The 23,299-nt window shown below is 46.8% G+C and overlaps 1 protein-coding gene across 3 annotated transcripts in view; it reads right to left on the bottom strand.

Moving 5' to 3' along the window:
* Positions 1-5,891: 5,891 nt before the first annotated feature.
* Positions 5,892-23,299, bottom strand: part of LOC140385117 (cytosolic non-specific dipeptidase-like) — a 30,054-nt gene continuing 12,646 nt past the window's right edge. For all 3 annotated transcript variants that reach the window (XM_072466950.1, XM_072466948.1, XM_072466949.1), the window contains exons 8-12: positions 22,389-22,549; positions 21,017-21,181; positions 13,951-14,092; positions 11,566-11,713; positions 5,892-6,214 (exon numbers count right to left, since the gene is read on the bottom strand). In XM_072466950.1, the coding sequence (XP_072323051.1) occupies positions 6,151-6,214; positions 11,566-11,713; positions 13,951-14,092; positions 21,017-21,181; positions 22,389-22,549 (680 nt within the window). In that variant the 3' untranslated portion in view covers positions 5,892-6,150. The remainder of the gene's footprint in view (positions 6,215-11,565; positions 11,714-13,950; positions 14,093-21,016; positions 21,182-22,388; positions 22,550-23,299) is intronic.

Below are 23,299 nucleotides of genomic sequence, written 5' to 3'. Positions count from 1 at the left end.
GTTGTGGGCAAAATCTTGGAAAGATTTATACGAATTAGGGTGTATAATCATCTGGAAAGGAATAATTTGATTAGACATAGTCAACACGGTTTTGTGAAGGGTAGGTCGTGCCTCACAAACCTTATTGAGTTCTTTGAGAAGGTGACCAAACAGCTGGATGAGGGTAAAGCAGTTGATGTGGTGTATATGGATTTCAGTAAAGCGTTTGATAAGGTTCCCCACGGTAGGCTACTGCAGAAAATACGGAAGCATGGGATTCTGGGAGATTTAGCAGTTTGGATCAGAAATTGGCTAGCTGGAAGAAGACAAAGGGTGGTGGTTGATGGGAAGTGTTCAGACTGGAGTCCAGTTACTGGTGGTGTACCACAAGGATCTGTTTTGGGGCCACTGCTGTTTGTCATTTTTATAAATGACCTGGAGGAGGGCGTAGAAGGATGCGTGAATACATTTGCAGATGACACTAAAGTCGGTGGAGTTGTGGACAGTGCGGAAGGATGTTATTTTTTTTTTTTATAAATGTTTTATTGAAAATTTTTTCCCAAACAACAATTTTTCCCCTCTTACAAAGCAAACGCAACAATACAGAAATTTTAAACAATACACAAGTAACAAAACCCCTTTATCTTTGACCTAAACTAAACCCCCCTCCCCCCCCCCCCCCCTCCCCCTGGGTTGCTGCTGGTCATCTGTCTTCCCTCTAACGTTCCCCTAGGTAGTCGAGAAATGGCTGCCACCGCCTGGTGAACCCTTGAGCCGATCCTCTCAGGGCAAACTTTATCTGCTCCAGTTTAATGAACCCCGCCATATCATTTACCCAGGCCTCCAGTCCGGGGGGTTTCACCTCCTTCCACATGAGTAGGATCCTGCGCCGGGCTACTAGGGACGCAAAGGCCACAACGTCGGCCTCTTTCGCCTCCTGCACTCCCGGCTCTTCCGCAACTCCAAATAGAGCTAACCCCCAGCCTGGTTTGACCCGGGCCTTCACCACCCGCGAAATCACTCCCGTTACTCCCTTCCAATACTCTTCCAGTGCCGGGCATGCCCAAAACATATGTGCGTGGTTTGCCGGGCTCCCGCCACACCTCCCACATTTGTCCTCCACTCCAAAGAACCTGCTCAATCTTGCTCCCGTTATGTGTGCTCTATGTAGCACCTTAAATTGAATCAGGCTAAGCCTGGCGCATGAGGAAGAGGAATTTACCCTGCTTAGGGCATCAGCCCACATACCCTCCTCTATCTCCTCCCCTAGTTCTTCTTCCCACTTTCCTTTTAGTTCGCCCACCGACTCCTCCCCCTCTTCCCTCATCTCTCGGTAAATCTCTGACACCTTGCCCTCTCCGACCCACACCCCTGAAAGCACCCTGTCCTGTATCCCCTGTGTCGGGAGCAACGGAAATTCCCTCACCTGTTGTCTAGTAAATGCCCTCACCTGCATATATCTCAAGAAATTTCCCCGGGGCAACTTATACTTTTCCTCCAATGCTCCCAAGCTCGCAAAAGTCCCATCTATAAATAAATCTCCCACCCTCCTAATTCCCAACTGGAACCAGCTCTGAAATCCTCCATCCATTCTTCCTGGGGCGAACCTATGGTTGTTCCTGATTGGGGACCTCACCAGGGCTCCCCGCACCCCTCTCTGTCGCCTCCACTGTCCCCAGATATTCAATGTTGCCGCCACCACCGGGTTCGTGGTAAACTTTTTAGGTGAGATCGGTAGCGGCGCCGTCACCAGCGCCTCTAAACTCGTCCCTTTACAGGACTTTCTCTCCAGTCTTTCCCACGCCGCTCCCTCACCCTCCATCATCCATTTACGTATCATTGCCACATTGGCGGCCCAATAGTAATCGCCCAAGTTCGGTAGTGCCAATCCTCCTCTGTCCCTACTACGCTGAAGGAACCCCCTCCTTACTCTCGGAACTTTCCCTGCCCACACGAAGCTCGTGATGCTCCTGTCTATTTTATTAAAAAAGGTCTTAGTGATTAGGATAGGGAGACATTGAAATACAAATAAGAACCTCGGGAGGACCATCATCTTAATTGCTTGCACCCTGCCCGCCAGCGATAGAGGCTGCATGTCCCACCTCTTGAAGTCCTCCTCCATTTGTTCTACCAACCGTGTCAGATTAAGTCTGTGCAAGGTTCCCCAGGCGGAAGGATGTTATAAGCTACAGAGGGACATAGATAAGCTGCAGCGCTGGGCTGAGAGGTGGCAAATGGAGTTGAATGCAGGAAAGTGTGAGGTGATTCATTTTGGAAGGAATAACAGGAAGACAGAGTACTGGGCTAATGGTAAGATTCTTGGCAGTGTGGATGAGCAGAGAGATCTCGGTGTCCATGTACATAGATCCCTCAAAGTTGCCACTCAGGTTAAGAGGGTTGTTAAGAAGGCGTACGGTGTGTTAGCTTTTATTGGTAGAGGGATTGAGTTTCGGAGCCATGAGGTCATGTTGCAGCTGTACAAAACTCTGGTGCGGCCGCATTTGGAGTATTGCGTGCAATTCTGGTCGCCGCATTATAGGAAGGATGTGGAAGCATTGGAAAGGGTGCAGAGGAGATTTACCAGAATGTTGCCTGGTATGGAGGGACGATCTTATGAGGAAAGGCTGAGGGACTTGAGGCTGTTTTCGTTAGAGAGAAGAAGGTTAACTTAAGAGGTGACTTAATTGAGGCATACAAGATGATCAGAGGATTAGATAGGGTGGACAATGAGAGCCTTTTTCCTCAGATGGTGATGTCTAGCACGAGGAGACATAGCTTTAAATTGAGGGGAGATAGATATGGGACAGATGTCAGAGGCATGTTCTTTACTCAGAGAGTAGTAAGGGCGTGGAATGCCCTGCCTGCAACAGTAGTGGACTCGCCAACACTAAGGGCATTCAAATTGTCATTGGATAGACTTATGGACGATAAGGGAATAGTGTAGATGGGCTTTAGAGTGGTTTCACAGGTCGGCGCAATATCGAGGGCCGAAGGGCCTGTACTGCGCTGTAATGTTCTATGTTCTATGATACTGGAGGGTCGGCATTGATTTTTGTGCACATGACTTGGAGTGGGCCTTAACCCCCAGCCTTCTGACTCAGGCAAGACCTGTACCCACTGCTGACACAATAAGAAAGATGTCTCATTGTAGGGCAGCCACAAAACGTGCAATAACTAAGCAAGGGTTAGGCGACCTTTAGCTGAATAATACGCTGTTGTTCCTAATCTTTAATGGAAAATGCCGTAAAAGAATGATTTGTGCATATCCAGCACTTGCTGTTTGTATGTCAGATCCTCAACATTTTCAGCATTTTTCTTTATGTGGGAACCGTCAAGCACCATTAGAATGAAATTGTCTAGGGCGGCACAGTGGTTAGCACTGCTGCCTCACGGCGCCGAGGACCCGGGTTTGATCCCGGCTCTGGGTCACTGCCCGTGTGGAGTTTGCACATTCTCCCCGTGTCTGCGTGGGTCTCACCCCCACAACCCAAAGATGTGCAGGGTAGGTGGATTGGCCACGCTAAATTGCCCCTCAATTGGAAAGAAAAGAATTGGGTACTTTAAATTTATTTGAAACAATAATGATTCTGAATGCCTCCATTAAATCTCCTCTTAACCTTCTTTGGATCCTCACTGTCTTCAGGTGATGTCCCGGAGGACTGGAGAATAGCCAATGTTGTTCCTCTGTTTAAGAAGGGTAGCAAGGATAATCCAGGGAACTACAGGCCGGTGAGCCTTACTTCAGTGGTAGGGAAATCACTGGAGAGACTTCTTCGAGACAGGATCTACTCCCATTTGGAAGCAAATGGACGTATTAGTGAGAGGCAGCATGGTTTTGTGAAGGGGAGGTCGTGTCTCACTAACTTGATAGGAGTTTTCCGAGGAGGTCACAAAGTTGATTGATGCAGGTAGGGCAGTGGATGTGGTCTATATGGACTTCAGTAAGGCCTTTGACAAGGTCCCTCATGGTAGACTAGTACAAAAGGTGAAGTCACACGGGATCAGGGGTGAGCTGGCAAGGTGGATACAGAACTGGCTAGGTCATAGAAGGCAGAGAGTAGCAATGGAAGGATGCTTTTCTAATTGGAGGGCTGTGACCAGTGGTGTTCCGCAGGGATCAGTGCTGGGACCTTTGCTGTTTGTAGTATATATAAATGATTTGGAGGAAAATGTAACTGGTCTGATTAGTAAGTTTGCAGACGACACAAAGGTTAGTGGAATTGCGGATAGCGATGAGGACTGTCAGAGGATACAGCAGGATTTAGATTGTTTGGAGACTTGGGCAGAGAGATGGCAGATGGAGTTTAATCCGGACAAATGTGAGGTAATGCATTTTGGAAGGTCTAATGCAGGTAGGGAATATACAGTGAATGGTAGAACCCTCAAGCGTATTGAAAGTCAGAGAGATCTAGGAGTACAGGTCCACAGGTCACTGAAAGGGGCAACACAGGTTGAGAAGGTAGTCAAGAAGGCATACGGCATGCTTGCCTTCATTGGCCGGGGCATTGAGTATAAGAATTGGCAAGTCATGTTGCAGCTGTATAGAACCTTAGTTAGACCACACTTGGAGTATAGTGTTCAATTCTGGTCGCCACACTACCAGAGGATGTGGAGGCTTTCGAGAGGGTGCAGAAGAGATTTACCAGAATGTTGCCTGGTATGGAGGGCATTAGCTATGAGGAGCGGTTGAATAAACTCGGTTTGTTCTCACTGGAACGACGGAGGTTGAAGGGCGACCTGATAGAGGTCTACAAAATTATGAGGGGCATAGACAGAGTGGATAGTCAGAGGCTTTTCCCCAGGGTAGAGGGGTCAATTACTAGGGAGCATAGGTTTAAGGTGAGAGGGGCAAGGTTTAGAGTAGATGTACGAGGCAAGTTTTTTTACACAGAGGATAGTGGGTGCCTGGAACTCGCTACCAGAGGAGGTGGTGGAAGCAGGGACGATAGTGACATTTAAGGGGCATCTTGACAAATACATGAATAGGATGGGAATAGAGGGATACAGACCCAGGAAGTGTAGAAGATTGTAGTTTAGTCGGGCAGCATGGTCAGCACGGGCTTGGAGGGCCGAAGGGCCTGTTCCTGTGCTGTACATTTCTTTGTTCTTTGGGAACAATGCCACTCTCTCCAGTCTCCCCCACATATAAGATGCCCTTCCCTCAAGGACAATGGCCGGCAGGGTAGCACAGTGGTTCGCACTGGTGCTTCAAAGCGCCAGGCTCTCGGGTTAGATTCCCGGCTTGGGTCACTGTCTGTGCGGAGTCTGCACGTTCTCCCCGTGTCTACGTGTGTTTTCTCCGGGTGCTCCGGTTTCCTCCCTCAAGTCCCGAAAGACACGCTGTTAGGTGAATTGGACATTCTGAATTCTCCCTCAGTGTACCCGAACAGGCGCCGGACTGTGGCGACTAGGGGATTTTCACAGTAACTTCATTGCAGTGTTAACGTAAGCCTACTTGTGACACTAATAAAGATTATTATATTATTATTAGTGAACCAGTTGGGGTTTTTACAACAAAAATACAGCTTCATGGCCACTTTTACTCTTACATGATTTTTTAAAAAATGTAATTGTATTATTGGATGCTTGTTCAGTTCAGGATGCTTTACAATGTGGACACTGGATAGATTGGTTCACATAGAGATTATCTTCCACATGACAAAAATCAAGTCAGGCGACCAAATGAACAATATTTCGATTTTTGACTCTAGGTTCTAGTCAGAACTCATGTGCAACAGATTTGAAATGATACAGTAGCAAACATTTATATTCTCCACTAACCCAGTGCAGGTGACTGATTCCACGGTGTGTTTAAAATAAATTGCTTAATGTTAACACACAGCGTTCATAGTTGAGATCCCTCCTGCGTAATTGCAAAGCTTATGACTTATAGACCCCTGAATTTCTAAACGTTTTGCAAATTAAAACACATATTAATATGATTTTATTTTGGCCTACTACAGAAAATATTTGCATGATTAATTTTGGAGATTTCATTTTGCACAGGTACAACTTCAATTTCTGATTGCCGTTTCATTTTTAAAAGCTCACCCACAAATAAGTCTATTTTTTTTCTCATGCGATCTCATGCCTTTTTATTACAATACACAATGTACTTGACTAATGATAGCAAAAACATGCTTTGATATGTTATAGTGCAGACCATTCTTCTTAATGCTGTGAAATCTCAGCGATATATGCTGCAAACAACTTTGTGCCATTTATGTAATTATCCCTAAGAAGAAAGACAAAATAATGTTTAATTACACACGTTGTAATACAAGTGATTAAGCGAATGTCTTAATTCCCGTTTAATTAACCACCACCGCGCTCGCTAACCTATATAAGCTCCCGGTCTAATTTCATTGGGAATTTAAAACTCTCATCTTCGTTTTCCAAATCCCTCGGTGGCATCGCCCCTCCTGTGCTCTGTAATCACCATTCCGACTGACAACCCTCTGAGATATCTGCGTTTCTCCCGTTCCGGCCTCGGGAAAGTCCCCGAATTTTATCGCACCGACATCATCGAGGGAAGGGACTCCTTATGCGGTAGATTCCTACACCAATAATGGACAACCGCGATGAAGCACATCAGCATCCTGAAGCGGGAAATTAGCTGCAATTTGGATGTCCGACAATCCAAGTCAGAGAAGCAGGCCAGGGGACAAACAAGCTTGTTCTCTTATAAAGAGGACCAAAGAGAAAGTTATTGTATCTGGCACCGCCGCCCTTTCAGGCAGAGCATTCCATCTGAATCGTGTTTTAAACGTTGGTTCTAAGACTTTTAGGCAGGTCAATTTTTTTCTGTAGTACGATGTTACCAGCTCTGAATGGATGTGGACGACAAACGAGGGGGTTGGAGAGGTGGGCGGGTTAGTGGTGGTAAAACTAAGAGTGAGGAAGAATGCGACATAATACCAAGGATACATAAGGAACCTTACAGACTGGGTAGTGTTCAGCTACATGAATAAATGCACAATGACAGGAGAGATATAAACATCACCTTCAACTTACAAACAAAGTAACTGTACGGGTTAGAAGAGTAACGGGATTTACAGACACAATTTATTAAAAGCAGCATCGGAGGTCACCAAAGAGACGCGAAGTCCTATTTCTCAAGCTGGGGCATCAGAATTTCTGATTTATGTATTCTGGTGAGTACTCAACACTAACCCATGATAATATTCCAATAAAATGTGCTCCCCATTGAAAAGAAAAACGAGAAAGACAGAAAGAAATATTTGCATTTATATAGCACCTCACGGCATCCCAAAGAACCTCGCAGCCAATGAGATTATTTTTTTGAAGCGTCGTCACTGCTGTAATGTAGGAAATTTGGCAACCAATTTACATATGGCAAGCTCCCACAAACAGCAATATGATAATGACCAGAAAATCTGTTTTAGTGATGTTGGTTGAAGGATAAATATTGGCCCAAGGTCACCCGGGAGAACACCCCTGCGCTTCTTTGAATAGTGCTGTGGGATCTTTGGCAGTCGCCGGAGAGGGCAGACCTAAAAGACTGCCCTCGAACAGGGCAGCATTCCCTCACTGCTACAGTGGAGAGTCAACCCCATTCAAATATCTGGAGTGAGTCTTAAACTCACAACTTTCAAAGGCAAATGTGTTACCCACCGAGCCCTTTCCAAAACCTCGCTCCTCCCCCCATGCTCTATGAGCTGGACAGTCATAATTCCGGGGTAATTGCTCAGAGCAATTTCCAGTGCAAATTCATAGTTGTAATTCCTTTTCATTAAAGCAGATGTTTGCCCCCCTTGGTAATTGATACTGATCATTAAATAAAACTGTCATTGCCCCACATCTGGTTTAAAGAGGATTTAATCCCAGAATAGATCATAACACAGATTCAATAAGGCCATTCTGTCTGTTGTACCTACGTTGGCTCTTTGAAAGAACCATCCAATTCACCCCGCTTCCCGGCCCTTCCCCCATAGCCCTGCCCATGTCTCCCTCGCAAATGTTTATCCAATTCTCTTTAGAAAGTTATTGTATCTGGTACCGCCGCCCTTTCAGGCAGAGCATTCCATCTGAGTCGTGTTTTAAACGTTGGTTCTAAGACTTTTAGGCAGGTCAATTTTCTTTTCTGTAGTACGATGTTACCAGCTCTGAATGGATGTGGACGACAAACGAGGGGGTTGGAGAGGTGGGCGGGATAGTGGTGGTAAAACTAAGAGTGAGGAAGAATGTGACATAATACCAAGGATACATAAGGAAACTTACAGACTGGGTAATGTTGAACTAAATGAATAAATGTGCAATGACTGGAAAGATATAAACATCACCTTCAACTTACAAACAAATAAACTTGATGGGTTAGAAGAGTAACGGGATTTACTGACACAATTTATTAAAAGCAGCATCGGAGGTCACCAAAGCTGGTAGAAAACCCAACAAAAGCACCAAGATTTGTTTCCAGTGTTGGAGAACTCAAAGGTAGTGAAGTTATTTTAAGCTTGCCTGGACCTAGGTCAGGTTGCACTTAAGAGTGCTGAGCACAGCACAGATCTCCATGGTGTAAAAAGAACATAGAAGTATGAGAGAAAGTGCAAAAGAGATTTACAATGATTGCACCAAAACTGAAAGATTACAGCTATCGGAAAAAATTGAACAGGTTGGGACTGGTATCTTAAGCAAGGAGAGGACGTGGAGATGATCTGATAGAGGTCATTCCCATTATGAATGGGCGAGACAGGGTAGATGTGGAACGAGTTTTTAAAACTCAGTCATAGGATGTGGGCATCGCTAGCTAGGCCACCATTAATTGCCCATTTCTAACTGCCCGTGAGAAGGTGGTCATGAGCTGCCTTCTTGAATCGCTGCAGTCCATGTGGTTTAGGTACACCCACTGTTAGGGAGGCAGTTACAAGATTTTAACCCCGTGCCAGTGAAGGAACGGCCACTATATTTCCAAGTCAGAATGTTGTGTGGCTTGGTGGGGAACTTCCAGGTGGTGGTGCCCCCATATATCTGCCACCCTTGTTCTTCTAGCTGGCAGTGGCTGTGGGTTTGGAAGATGCTGTCTAAAGAATGGTAGTGAGTTCCTGCAATTCATCTTAAGATGGCACACACTGCTGCTACTCTGTGAACGTTTGTGGAAGGGGAGCAATCAAGCGGGTACTTTGTCCTGAACGTTGTCGAGCTTCTTGAGTGCTGTTGGAGCTACACTTATCCAGGCAAGTGGAGAGTAATCACTCACACACCTACCTGTGCCTTGTCGGTAGTGGACAGGCTTTGGGGGAGTCAGAAGGTGAGTTACTCGCCATAGAATTCCTAGCCTCTGACCTGCTCTTGTAGCTACAATATTTATATGGTATGGTGATTGTCCCTTTAAGGGCAACTCAGCAGATTAAGGGTCACCTGGCCTGGTGGACCAATGGGGACTCAGAGTGGGTAATCGTTCCGGGGGTGGAGTCCTCTTAGACAAAGGGACATGAAGGGAGCTAGCTGCACCAATGGGCTGCTCTACAGTTCTTACAATAAATCCTTTTTATTTTCACTGATTAAGTCTGTAAAAGTGCATCATTACATATGGCTAGTTCAGTTCAGGTTCTGGTCAGTGATAACCCTCCCTGCCCCCACAGAATAGCGATAGTAATGCCATTGAATTTCAAGTGCAAAGATTAGATTCTCTCTTATTGGAGATCATCATTGCCAGGCACTTGTGTGGCATGAACATTATATTGTCCAGGTCTTGTTACATTTGGGCATTGACTGCTTCTGTATGTGAGAAGTCGCGAATGGTGCTGAACATTGTGCAGTCACCAGCAAACATCCCCACTTCTGACCTCATGACGGAAAGGAGGTCATTGATGAAGCAGCTGAAGATGGTTGGGCCTAAGACACCACCCTGAGGAACTCCTGCAGTGATGTCCTGGTGCTGAGATGACTGACCTCCAACCACTACAGCCATCTTTCTTTCTGCCAGTTTTGACTCCAACCAGCAGTGAGCTTTCCCCTGATTCCCATTGGCTCCAGTGTAGCTCGGGCTCCTTGATGCCACTCTCAGTCAAGTGCTGCCTGAATGTCGAGGGCAGTCACTCTCACCTCACCTCTGGAATTCAGCTCTTTTCACCGTGTTTAAACCAAGGCTGTAATGAGGTCAGAAGCTGAGTAATCCTGACGGAACCCAAACTAAGCACCAGTGAACAGGTTATTGCTGAGTGAGTGCTGCTTGATAACACTGCTGATGACCTCGTTCATCACTTTGCTGATGATGGAGAGTAGACTGATGGAGTGGTAATTTGCTGGGTTGAATTTGTCCTGTTTCTTGTGTTAAGGACACACCTGGGCAGTTTTCCCCATTGCTGGGTAGATGTCATTGTTGTAGCTGTACTGGAACAGCTTGGCTAGAGATGTGGCAAGCTCTGGAACACAAGTCTTCAGTACTATTGCCAGACTGTTGTCAGCTCCCATAGCCTTTACAGTATCCAGTGCCTTCAGCGGTTTCTTGATATCATGTGGAGTGATCGTACTGGCTGAAGACTGACATCTGTGATGCTTGGGGCCTGGGGAGGACACCGAGATGGATCATCCACTCGGCACTTCTGGCTGAAGATTGTTGCGAATGCTTCAGCCTTGTCTTTTGCACACATGTGCTGGTCTCCTCCATCACTGAGGATGAGGATATTTGTGGAGCCTCCTCCTCCAGTGAGTTGTTTAACTGTCCACCACCACCCACAACTGGATGTGGCAAGACTGCAGAGCTTATATCTGACACGTTCGTTGTAGAATCACTTAGCTCTGTCTATCACTTGCTGCTTATGCTGTTTGGCACATAAGTAGTCCTGTGTTGTAGCTTGTTGTAGGTTGATACCTCATTTTTAGCTATGCCAGGTCTTGCTCCTGGCAGGCCTCCTGCACTCTGCTTGGTGGTAATGGTAATGGGGGATATGCCAGGCCATGAGGTTGCAAATTGTGGTTGAATACAATTCTACTGCTGCTGGCCCACAGCGCCTCATGGATGCCCAGATCTAGCAACACATGCTAGATCTGTTCAAAGTCTATCACATTTGGCACGGTGGTAGTGCCACACAACACGATGGAGGGTATCCTCAATGTGAAGATGGGACTTTGTCTCCACAAGACCACTGTTTGGTGGTCGCTCCTACCGATACTGTCATGGACAGATGCATCTGCGGCAGGCAGGCTGGTGAGGATGAGGTCAAGTATGTTCTTCCCTTCAATTGCTTCCCTCATCACCCAGTCCAGCAGTTATGTCCTTTAGGACCCGGCCAGCTCGGTTGGTGGCGGTTTCAGCTTGTGGGAGAATCCAACCTTAGGGGCCATAAGTACACAATCATTACAAATCAGTCCAATAAGGAAGCAAGGGGAAGCTTCTTTACTCAGGGTGCGGTTAGACTGTGGAATTCAATATCACAGAAAGTGCTCGGAGCAGATTAGCTCAGATACTTTCAAAACGAAACGAGGTGAGTACTTGAGGGAAAAGAAAGATATACTGAAAGGCCAAGAGGGAATCAGAGGAGACTGGTTTGGCGTATAAACAGTAGTGCAGGCTGATTGGACTGTTTCTGTGCTGTCTAACCTGTGACATTTTATATTTGTTACCTGCTGAGCTTTTCATCCTGGGAATGTATGCGATCATCAGGACTGCCAATTGGCAGCATCATCACACTTTTCTGCGTAGTATGCTGGAGTGATCGGGCCACAGGGATCGTTCCTCCTTCTCGGATCAGCTCAGCTTCCACTCCGAACACTTAGCAGGAGCAAAAATAAATGAGGTGCAAGGTTAACAATAGTCAACTGCCCCCTGGGATTCTGTCCTGAAACATACTTCACTTCACTCAGTGTCAGCAGTTTTAGCCAGCGTGAATTGAACAGGAAGGTTTGGTGGGGACGCCGGTTTCTAAGTATGGCTCTGTCAGATACCATCCAACCATCCAGTTCTTATTACACAGTGGTGCAGTGGTTAGCATTGCAGCCTCGGAGGAAGCATGGTGGTGCAGTGGGTTAGCCCTGTAGCCTCACGGCGCCGAGGTCCCAGGTTCAATCCCGGCTCTGGGTCACTGTCCGTGCGGAGTTTGCACATTCTCCACGTGTTTGCGTGGGTTTCGCCCCCACAACCCAAAGATGTGCAGGCTAGGTGGATTGGCCACGCTAAATTGCCCCTTAATTGGAAAAAATTAATTGGGTACTCTAAATTAATTTTTTTTTAATGACACAGTGGTAGAATTGCACCCATTGCTTTGATTTTATTGACCGTGTAGCTGTGGCTCACACTCTCATCTCTGAGTCACGAATGTTGGAGGTTCAAGTCCTATTCAAGGGCCATTAGCGTTGTGTCAAACTCACACTCGCTGGGTAGTACTGAGGGAGTGCCACATGTTTGGAGGTGTCGTCTTTCACATGAACCATTAAACCACTCTCTTTTTTTTTTCCAATGAAGGGGCAGTTTATCGTGGCCAATCCACCTGCCCTGTACATCTGGGGGTGAGACCCACGCAGACACGGGGAGAATGTGCAAACTCCACATGGGCAGTGACCCAGGGCCGGGATCGAACCCGGGTCCTCGGCGTCATAAGGCAGCAGTGCTAGCTACTGCGCCATTGTGCCACCCAAAACCGTGACCCTTTAACCCTTTACCCTCTCAAGATGATATTAAAGATCCCTTTGCCACTATTTCAAAGAAGAGCAGCGAAATTCTTGAGGCCAATATTTATCCCTCAAGCAACCTCAGTATAAAGAGATTATCTGCTCATTATCACACTGCTGTGATTGTGCCCAAATCATTTGCTGTGTTCCCTACATTACAACAGTGACTACATTTCATTGGCGATAAGGAGCTTAGGATGGCACACCTACCTTCGCCAGTCAATATATCCGTTGGGATTGTTATAGCTCCATGTGCTATGAGATTGGCCTTATCAGCAATCTTGTAAATAGGGTTCTTGCCATTTGCTCACCTTGCAACTTGGCACAGGAACAGAGCCCATCGAAGTTACCCTGCAGGGCAACGATCATAACATTGTCCGCTATGTGTCGCACAAACTCCCATGTGCGCCAAAGGCCACCACTTTCGGACCTGCAAAGTTCCCGGTGTACCTCAAATTACCCCGGAAAGGTAGAATATCTCTAACAATTGAACAACAGGTTGAGGAAGCTGCTGGTGCTGCTGCTATTCAGTGGCGATGTGAGTGGTATTTTCCATTAAATTCTGCCATCAGTCCAAAGAGACCACGTTATTGAGCAAAGTTGTGTATAAATTTCAGTGTCGGTGTTCCTAGCTCTAACATCCCAATGACTGGCTGATCGAATCAAAGAGCATGTTCCTTCTGTTGTTCACATTAGGCAGAGTAAAGACTGTACTCAACCAGCCTGCACTTGCAAAACACAAAACACCCACGGTTAGATGTGATTCCACAATTGGGCAGAACTTGCTGAACAAGCCTGAGTGTGTTAATAACTTCACTGACAACCAATTGAAGATATTCAGTTGAGCTTGTAACATGGTTCATTTATGCTTGCTGGAAGTGACATACATCGATACACAGGAACCTATTCTCTGCAAGCAAAAGGAATATGCTCAAGCCTTGCTTTTTTTTTTCCGAATTACTCGAGAGCTTGAGGAGCCTATAATTCCATGACAATGCCTCAACGAATCAGAGTCGATGTGCCGACCAATCAGCAATCGTTTCTCCTGTGGGATAGATTGCTGTGATCATGAGAAATTGGGTATTCCTGCATTTGTCCCGACCAGTTCAAGATGGAAAGTTTCAGCATCATGTCCCTCTTTTCAGCTGTATTCAAGTTCAGCTACCAAATGAATGTTTCCCTGATCTTCCTTGAAATAGTGGGTGTGGGATCTTTTACTTCCACTTGCGAGAGGGGGGAGGCACAGTCTATCTGCTCTCAGGTGCTGCTCGAGGAAGCAGCAACAGATCCGTGTAAGTTCTAGCCTCTTGCTACCCGCAATGAACCATTGCATTCACTAACCCTTGCTGATGGCTCTTCGCCCAGCGTCGTATTGCTTGTCAGTGACATGAGCAACCCAGGCTTTCGATCCAGATTCCAAGGCCACTTGCATTTGGTTAGGACTTCCCCGTGCTGCAAACACTCCGTTGAGATATGTCATCACCTATAAGGAATAAATTAGCATAATAAAGACAATTATCTATCCCGATACATTATCTCATTTACTATCGGAGTAGCCAGTTTCACAGATCAATAAAGATAGTGAGACAGGTAAATAAGGACACAGAGATAAAACTGCAAACCAAGCACCAACGGAATTAAAACATGGAGAAATGATGTTAAACTTGCATAAAACTTTAGTTAGACCACACCTGGGGTACTATTTTATTCTGTTCCCCATATCACAAAAAGAATATTGAGGCACTGAAGAAGGTGTGAAAAAGATTTATAAACATGGGGCGGGAATCTCTGATCCTGAGGCTAAGTGTTCACAGGCCCCCAGGAGCAGTGATCCTGCACCGCGCAGGGGGCCAGCACGGCACTGGAGCACTTCACGCAGCTCCAGCTGCCGATACCGGCATCAGAACGGGGTCCGTGGGTCCGCGCACGCACGCTACGGCCAATGCGAACTCGCACAAGCGCGCTACAGCCAACGCGAACTCGCACAAGCGCGCTACGGCCAACGCGAACTCGCACAAGCGTGCTACGGCCAACGCGAACTCGCACACAAGCGCGCTACGGCCAACGCGAACTCGCACAAGCGCGCTACGGCCAACGCGAACTCGCACAAGCGCGCTACGGCCAACGCGAACTCGCACAAGCGCGCTACGGCCAACGCGAACTCGCACAAGCGCGCTACGGCCAACGCGAACTCGCACAAGCGCGCTACGGCCAACGCGAACTCGCACAAGCGCGCTACGGCCAACGCGAACTCGCACAAGCGCGCTACGGCCAACGCGAACTCGCACAAGCGTGCTACGGCCAACGCGAACTCGCACAAGCGCGCTACGGCCAACGCGAACTCGCACAAGCACGCTACGGCCGGCGCGAATTCACGCATGCGCGCTACGACTGGCGTGAACTCGCGCATGTGCGCGAGTTGCCTTCTCCGCGCCGGCTTCGACGCTACATGGCAGACAGCTACAGGGGCCCAGCGCAGAGGAACATAGGCCCCCACCAGGAGACGCCCTCCCGCCGATCGGTAGGGCCGATCGCGGGTCAGGCCTCCGTGGAGGCCCCCCCCCCCCCGGGATCAGATCCCCCCTCCCCCCCACCAGGCTGTCCCCCGCAACATGAAAGCCGAGGTCCCGCCGGGTAGGACCACACGTGAACGGCGCCGGCGGGACTCGGCCTAACTCGGCAGGCACTCGGCCCATCGCTCGTGGAGAATCACGCGGCCCCCGACCGACGCTGCGCCCACCGCGACCGGAGAATCGGCAGACCGGCATCGGGGCAGCGGCGCGTGAATCGCCCCCCCCCAGCGAATCTCCGACCCAGCCCAGGGTCGGAGAAATCCGCCCAGGGTTTTTTTTTTCTCTTGGGAAAAGGTCAAGGAGTATCTAATGGAGGATTTAAGATTATCAAGAAGTTAGGGTCGAGAAGATGTTTCCACTCATGGGGGAGCCCAATGCTCGGGGGCGCGGGGCATAATTATAATGCAGTCATTAATAAATGCAATAGGGAATTCAGGAAAAACCCCTATCGTCAGGGGGGGTTAGGATGTGGAACACGGTACCGTGAGGCAAAATGCATTTAAAGGGAAGCTAGGTAGATATCTCAGGGAGAAAGGAATAGAAGGATATCATGATGGGGTTAGATGAAGATGGGTAGGAGGAAGGTCATGTGGAGCATAGGCCAGTTGCGCAAGTGGCCTATTTTGCTACTTTCATGCTGCACATTTTCTGTAATTGTATGGTATCTGAGCTCAAAGGTTACACGGGCCTCTACAATCCAGCTAGATTTCTTGCTGCTTTTCGCTGTCCCAAATCCCAGGTCTGGCAAGGGGTGGGGCGAGGTGGGTGGGGTCATTGGAATATTCCAAGCAACCAGCAATTCCTCTTGGGGTGTTGGAGGAAAGAGCTGCGACCTGTCGCCCCAAAATGGGAGGATTCCCAAAACATGAACCAAGCTCAATAAAATTGGGCATTCAAATTTACAATACAGCCCAGTCTCAACGAACAAGCCGGCAACCTTGCTGAGCTGGCCAATCCAGTTGGGGCCAACTATCAGGGGATGAGGACAGAATTGGCGAGGTATGCTGAGGGAAGGGAATAGGCCCACACTCAATATTCTTCTCAAATGTAATGGGGGAATCACTGTGACCAATGCTGTAAGGCCTTCTTGTTAGGGCCGATACACATGCAGGAGAACTGTGGATTGAAAACATTTTATGCTTTGATTTCGGCCTTTGTTGCTGTGTTCAACTGTTTGATCTTTGATTATGAGACTGTTTACTATTGATGCTCACCGTGCTTGATTAGTTAAACCTGGGCGAGGACTCAGAGAAAAGTAAATAAAGCTGTAGAAAGAGCTAGAAACTCAAGCTGAAGCATGGAGTAGACATTTTAAAGCATAAGAACTAGGAGCAGGAGTAGGCCAATCTGGCCCCTCGCGCCTGCTCCACCATTCAATGAGATCATGGCTGATCTTTTGTGCACTCAGCTCCACTTTCCGGCCCGAACACCATAACCCTTAATCCCTTTATTCTTCAAAAAACTATCTATCTTTATCTTAAAAACATTTAATGAAGGAGCCTCTACTGCTTCACTGGGCAAGGAATTCCATAGATTCACAACCCTTTGGGTGAAGAAGTTCCTCCTAAGCTCAGTCCTAAATCTACTTCCCCTTATTTTGAGGCTATGCCCCCTAGGTCTGCTTTCACCCGCCAGTGGAAACAACCTGCCCGCATCTATCCTATCTATTCCCTTCATAATCTTATATGTTTCTATAAGATCCCCCCTCATCCTTCTAAATTCCAACGAGTACAGTCCCAGTCTACTCAACCTCTCCTCGTAATCCAACCCCTTCAGCTCTGGGATTAACCTAGTGAATCTCCTCTGCACACCCTCCAGTGCCAGTACGTCCTTTCTCAAGTAAGGAGACCAAAACTGAACACAATACTCCAGGTGTGGCCTCACTAACACCTTATACAATTGCAGCAGAACCTCCCTAGTCTTAAACTCCATCCCTCTAGCAATGAAGGACAAAACTCCTTTTGCCTTCTTAATCACCTGTTGCACCTGAAAACCAACTTTTTGCAACTCATGCATTAGCACACCCAGGTCTCTCTGCACAGCAGCATGTTTTAATATTTTATCATTTAAATAATAATCCCTTTTGCTGTTATTCCTACCAAAATGGATAACCTCACATTTGTCAACATTGTATTCCATCTGCCAGACCCTAGCCCATTCACTTAGCCTATCCAAATCCCTCTGCAGACTTCCAGTATCCTCTGCACTTTTTGCTTTACCACTTAACTTAGTGTCGTCTGCAAACTTGGACACATTGCCCTTGGTCCCGAACTCCAAATCATCTATGTAAATTGTGAACAGTTGTGGGCCCAACACTGATCCCTGAGGGACACCACTAGCTACTGATTGCCAACCAGAGAAACACCCATCAATCCCCACTCTTTGCTTTCTATTAATTAACCAATCCTCTATCCATGCTACTACTTTCCCCTTAATGCCATGCATCTTTATCTTATGCAACAACCATTTGTGTGGCACCTTGTCAAAGGCTTTCTGGAAATCCAGATATACCACATCCATTGGCTCCCCGTTATCTACCGCACTGTTAATGTCCTCAAAAAATTCCACTAAATTAGTTAGGCACGACCTGCCCTTTATGAACCCATGCTGCGTCTGTCCAATGGGACAATTTCCATCCAGATGCCTCGCTATTTCTTCCTTGATGATAGATTCCAGCATCTTCCCTACTACCGAAGTTAAGCTCACTGGCCTATAATTACCCGCTTTCTGCCTACCTCCTTTTTTAAACAGTGGTGTCACGTTTGCTAATTTCCAATCCGCCGGGACCACCCCAGAGTCTAGTGAATTTTGGTAAATTTGTAATTTGCAATTTCCCTAGCCATCTCTTTTAGCACTCTGGAATGCATTCCATCAGGTCCAGGAGACTTGTCTACCTTTAGCCCCATTAGCTTGCCCATCACTACCTCCTCGGTGATAGCAATCCTCTCAAGGTCCTCACCTGTCATAGCCTCATTTCCATCAGTCACTGGCATGTTATTTGTGTCTTCCACTGTGAAGACCGACCCAAAAAACCTGTTCAGTTCCTCAGCCATTTCCTCATCTCCCATTATTGAATCTCCCTTCTCATCCTCTAAAGGACCAATATTTACCTTAGCCACTCTTTTTTGTTTTATGTATTTGTAGAAACCTTTACTATCTGTTTTTATATTCTGAGCAAGTTTACTCTCATAATCTACCTTACTCTTCTTTATAGCTTTTTTAGTAGCTTTCTGTTGCCCCCTATAGATTTCCCAGTCCTCTAGCCTCCCACTAATCTTTGCTACTTTGTATGTTTTTTCCTTCAATTTGATACTCTCCCTTATTTCCTTAGCTATCCACGGTCAATTTTCCCTCTTTTTACCGTCCTTCCTTTTTGTTGGTATAAACCTTTGCTGAGCACTGTGAAAAATCACTTGGAAGGTTCTCCACTGTTCCTCAACTGTTTCACCATAAAGTCTTTGCTCCCAGTCTACCTTAACTAGTTCTTCTCTCATCCCATTGTAATCTCCTTTGTTTAAGCACAAAACACTAGTGCTTGATTTTACCTTCTCACCCTCCATTTGTATTTTAAATTCCACCATATTGTGATCGCTCCTTCCGAGAGGATCCCTAACTATGAGATCCTGAATCAATCCTGTCTCATTACACAGGACCAGATCTCGGACCGCTTGTTCCCTCGTAGGTTCCATTACATACTGTTCTAGGAAACTATCGCGGATACATTCTATAAACTCCTCCTCAAGGCTGCCTTGACCGACCTGGTTAAACCAATCAACATGTAGATTAAAATCCCCCATAACTGCTGTACCATTTCTACATGCATCCATTATTTCTTTGTTTATTGCCTGCCCCACCATAATGTTACTATTTGGTGGCCTATAGATTACTCCTATCAGTGACTTTTTTGCCTTACTATTCCTGATTTCCACCCAAATGGATTCAACCTTATCCTCCATAGCACCAATGTCATCCCTTACTGTTGCCCGGATGTCATCCTTAAATAACAGAGCTACACCACCTCCCTTACCATCCACTCTGTCCTTCCGAAAAGTTTGATACCCTCGGATATTTAACTCCCAGTCGTGACCATCCTTTAACCATGTTTCAGTAATGGCCACTAAATCATAGTCATTCACGATGATTTGCGCCATCAGCTCATTTACCTTATTCCGAATACTACGAGCATTCAGGTAAAGTACACTTATGTTGGCTTTTTTACCTCTGTTCTTAATCTTAACACCTCGATCAGCAACCTCTCCTAAGTTATATTTCCTCTTAACCTTTCTCCTAATTTTCCTTGTCGTCGAACCCATATCTTCCTGTAACAACCTGCCGTGTCGCTTACCATTAATGTTTTCACTTCCCGTTTTATTTCTTTTAGTATTCCAGGTCCTATTCACTGAGCTCCCCTCAGTCACTGTACCTTGTACTGTCGCCCTTTTTGATTTTTGACTATGGCTTCTCTGCCTTACACTTTCCCCCTTACTGCCTTTTATTTCTGTCCCTGTTTTACTACCTACCAACTTCCTGCATCGGTTCCCATCCCCCTGCCACATTAGTTTAAACTCTCCCCAACAGCTCTAGCAAACACCCCCCCTAGGACATCGGTTCCAGTCCTGCCCAGGTGCAGACCATCCGGTTTGTCCTGGTCCCACCTCCCCAGAACCGGTTCCAATGTCCCAGGAATTTGAATCCCTCCCTCTTGCACCATCTCTCGAGCCACGTATTCATCCTCTCTATCCTGACATTCCTACTCTGACTAGCTCGTGGCACTGGTAGCAATCCTGAGATTACTACCTTTGAGGTCCTACTTTTTAATTTAACTCCTAGCTCCCTAAATTCAGCTTGTAGGACCTCGTCCCGTTTTTTACCTATATCGTTGGTGCCTATGTGCACCATGACAGCTGGCTGTTCACCCTCCCCCCCCCAGAATGTCCTGCAGCCGCTCCGAGACATCCTTGACCCTTGCACCAGGGAGGCAACATACCATCCTGGAGTCTCGATTGCGTCCGCAGAACCGCCTGTCTATTCCCCTTAATTAAGTCCCCTATCACTATAGCCCTGCCATTCTTCTTCCTGCCCAGCTGCGCAGCAGAGCCAGCCATGGTGCCATGAACCTGGCTGCTGCTGCCTTCCCCTGGTGAGCCATCTCCCTCAACAGTATCCAAAGCGGTATATCTGTTTTGCAGGGAGATGACCGCAGAGGACACCTGCACTGCCTTCCTACTCTTGCTCTGTCTTTTGGTCACCCATTTACTATCTCCCTCAGTACCTTTCACCTGCGGTGTGACCAACTCGCTAAACGTGCTATCCACGACGTCCTCAGCATCGCGGATGCTCCAAAGTGAGTCCACCCGCAGCTCCAGAGCCGTCAAGCGGTCTAACAGGAGCTGCAACTGGACACACTTCTTGCACGTGAAGGAGCCAGGGACAGTGGACGTGTCCCTGAGCTCCCACATCGCACACGAGGAGCATGACACGGGTCTGAGATCTCCTGCCATGTCTTAAACCTTCGGTTAACTTCAACAATTTCAATTTCCCCCCAAAAGAATTTAAATAAATAAATAAACAACGAAGAAAAAAATAAATATACCAATGAAAAGAAACAGAAAAACAGAAACACTACTTACCAGTCACAAAAAGCACTTCCTCCCCACCCAGCTTCGAATTCCCACCTCGATTCAAAGGTGAGTAAAACCGAGAGAAACTAGTGTCATCTCTGCATTGATCCACGCTATAAACTTTTCCCGCCATTCCTGCGTGGCTCAGCTCAGTCTCCCTCTTAAAACCTTGTTGGAGATAAAACAGCGTTCCCCTGCGACTGAGATGTTTACCTGATTGCTCAGCTTATCAGGATCCATGTTGGGAACTAAGCGTATGGAGAATTTCCCCGTCACTTTGGCTGGAATGACAGTTTTAGCTCCAGGTCCCGAGAAGGCTCCTTCGATTCCGTGAATAGACAGTGATGGGAATCTCCACCGGTGAAGGAGAACATCCTCCTAAATAACGTCACGGAGACACAGTCATTCAAAACATTAGTGTTGAAATCCAAGGAAGCACGTTCTTTGGATCCAATGGCACAGTTTACTCATGTAACAACTGCAGCCGTTACAGCATTTTTATAGTGCCTTTAGCACAGTGACACATTCCAAGGCGCTTCACAGGAGTGATTATCAGATAGAATTTGACTCGGAGCCAGATAGGATCATGTTGAGAGAGGAGAAGGTAGCATTTTGAGAAAGAGAGGGGGGTTAGAGAGGACAAGTTTAGGGAGGCAATTCCAGAGCTTAGGACCCAAGAAGATGAAGGCACAGCTGCCAATGATGGAGCAATTAAAATTGGGAATGCTCAAAAGGCAGAAATCGGTGAGCACAGAAATCTCAAGAATTTTTCAAAATTAATTTGCGGGATGTGGGTGTCGCTGGTTAGGCTCAGCATCTATTCCCCATCCCTAGTTGCTCTTCAGAAGGTGGTGGTGAGCCGCCTTCTTGAACCGCTGCAGCCTCTGTGGTAGGTCCACTCAGAGTGATGTTAGGGAGGGTGTTTCAGGATCTTGACCTAGTGACAGTGAAGGAGCGGTGATATATTTCCAAGTCAAGGTGGTGAGTGACTTGCAGGGGAACGTGCGAGTGGCGGGGTTCCCAGGTATCTGCTGCTCTTGTCCTTCCAGATGGTAGTGATCGTGGGTTTGGAAGGTGCTGTCTACGAAACCTTGGCAAGTTCCTGCAGTGTCTCCTGTAGATGGTACACACGGCTGCCACCGTGCGTCGACGGTGGAGGATTGAATGTTTGTGGAAGGGGGAAGTGTAGCAATCAAGTGGGGCTGTTTTGTCCTGGGTGGTGGTGAGTTTCCTGAGTGTTGACCAAACTCCCACAAACAACAATGTGTTCATAGCCAGACAATGTGTTCCAGTGTCTTAGTTCAGGGATTAGCATTGGCCAGGACAATGGAAAGAACTCCCCTGATCATCTTCAAAATAGTGCCATGGGATCTTTAGTGCCAGGAGTGGAGACATTTTGACCCAGCAGTGAATGATTGCTATCCATTGAGGCACAGATGGTCAAATTGGAAAAAGTGACATAGTTACCCAAAAGTAACTTCCCACGCAATGGTGATCAGAAGAACTCAGTAAATAGTCATGTAATTTATATCTCTTTTCAAAGCTTTATTGAAGTTAACGGTTGCCATTTTTAATATTACTATACCTTGGTTTTATGAAGGAGTTCTGTCGTACCAATGGTATGTTTGAAGGCTTCAAGATTAAATTCAATTGCTTCGTACAAAACACGTTCCTCGTTTGTTAGAGGCACGACATCCGAATCAATGCCAGGAATCAGGATATAACCAGTTGAATTCACGAGACTGTCTGAAATTGGATTATTGAATTAAAATTATAATAGTTAACAGTGCAGAAAGACTCTGTTCAGCTCATCAAGACCATGAAGAATCTTATTTTCCGCTATCTAAAAATAACCCCACTGCCCTGCTCTCTACCCACAAGCTCAGTGTCCTCCAAATATTGTGGGAATTGAAGGTTAAGGGGATAAATGGAAAGTACAGTTGATGTTGAAGATCAGGCATGATCTTGTTGAATGGTGCAGAAGGTACAAGGGGCTTAATGGTCTACTATTTCTCGAATACATCTTCTGGAAATATTTATACAATTTTCCTTTAAAAGACCCAAATTCCTTCGTGACCGATCTCTGTGAATGAATTGACAACTTGTCAGCAACTCGTTGATCAGAAGAAATATTCAAGTACTTTATCGTTTAAGATATCATTGTGGAAATAGGTCCAATGTCTCAAGTCTCTCCTGTCGGTACTTTTCTATCTCTTGTGTCCCCCAGGTGAATGGAGGTTAAGCCACTCTCCATGGTAAGGAGATCTTGTGGCGCAGCGTGTAGCGTTTCTGTATCTGAGCCAGAATCTCTGAGTTTGAGTCCCGCCCCAGGACTTGATGGCCGAGGAAGGAGCATCCATAACGCGGCCAAACAGGTTGAGTGTCAACCCGCAAAGTCCTTCCAAACACGCCAATGGCCGGCAGGCAGAAAGAATGGGAGAGGCTCCTGGTCAGCCAAGTTTGATGCGATGTGGCACCCATCAAGGCCTCCCATGA

Source organism: Scyliorhinus torazame, chromosome 11 (assembly GCF_047496885.1).
Source record: "Scyliorhinus torazame isolate Kashiwa2021f chromosome 11, sScyTor2.1, whole genome shotgun sequence".
In the NCBI taxonomy this organism is placed as follows: Eukaryota; Metazoa; Chordata; class Chondrichthyes; order Carcharhiniformes; family Scyliorhinidae; genus Scyliorhinus; species Scyliorhinus torazame.
The sequence above is the reverse complement of the archived record's forward strand: the minus strand, read 5'-3'. Positions and strand labels throughout refer to the sequence as shown.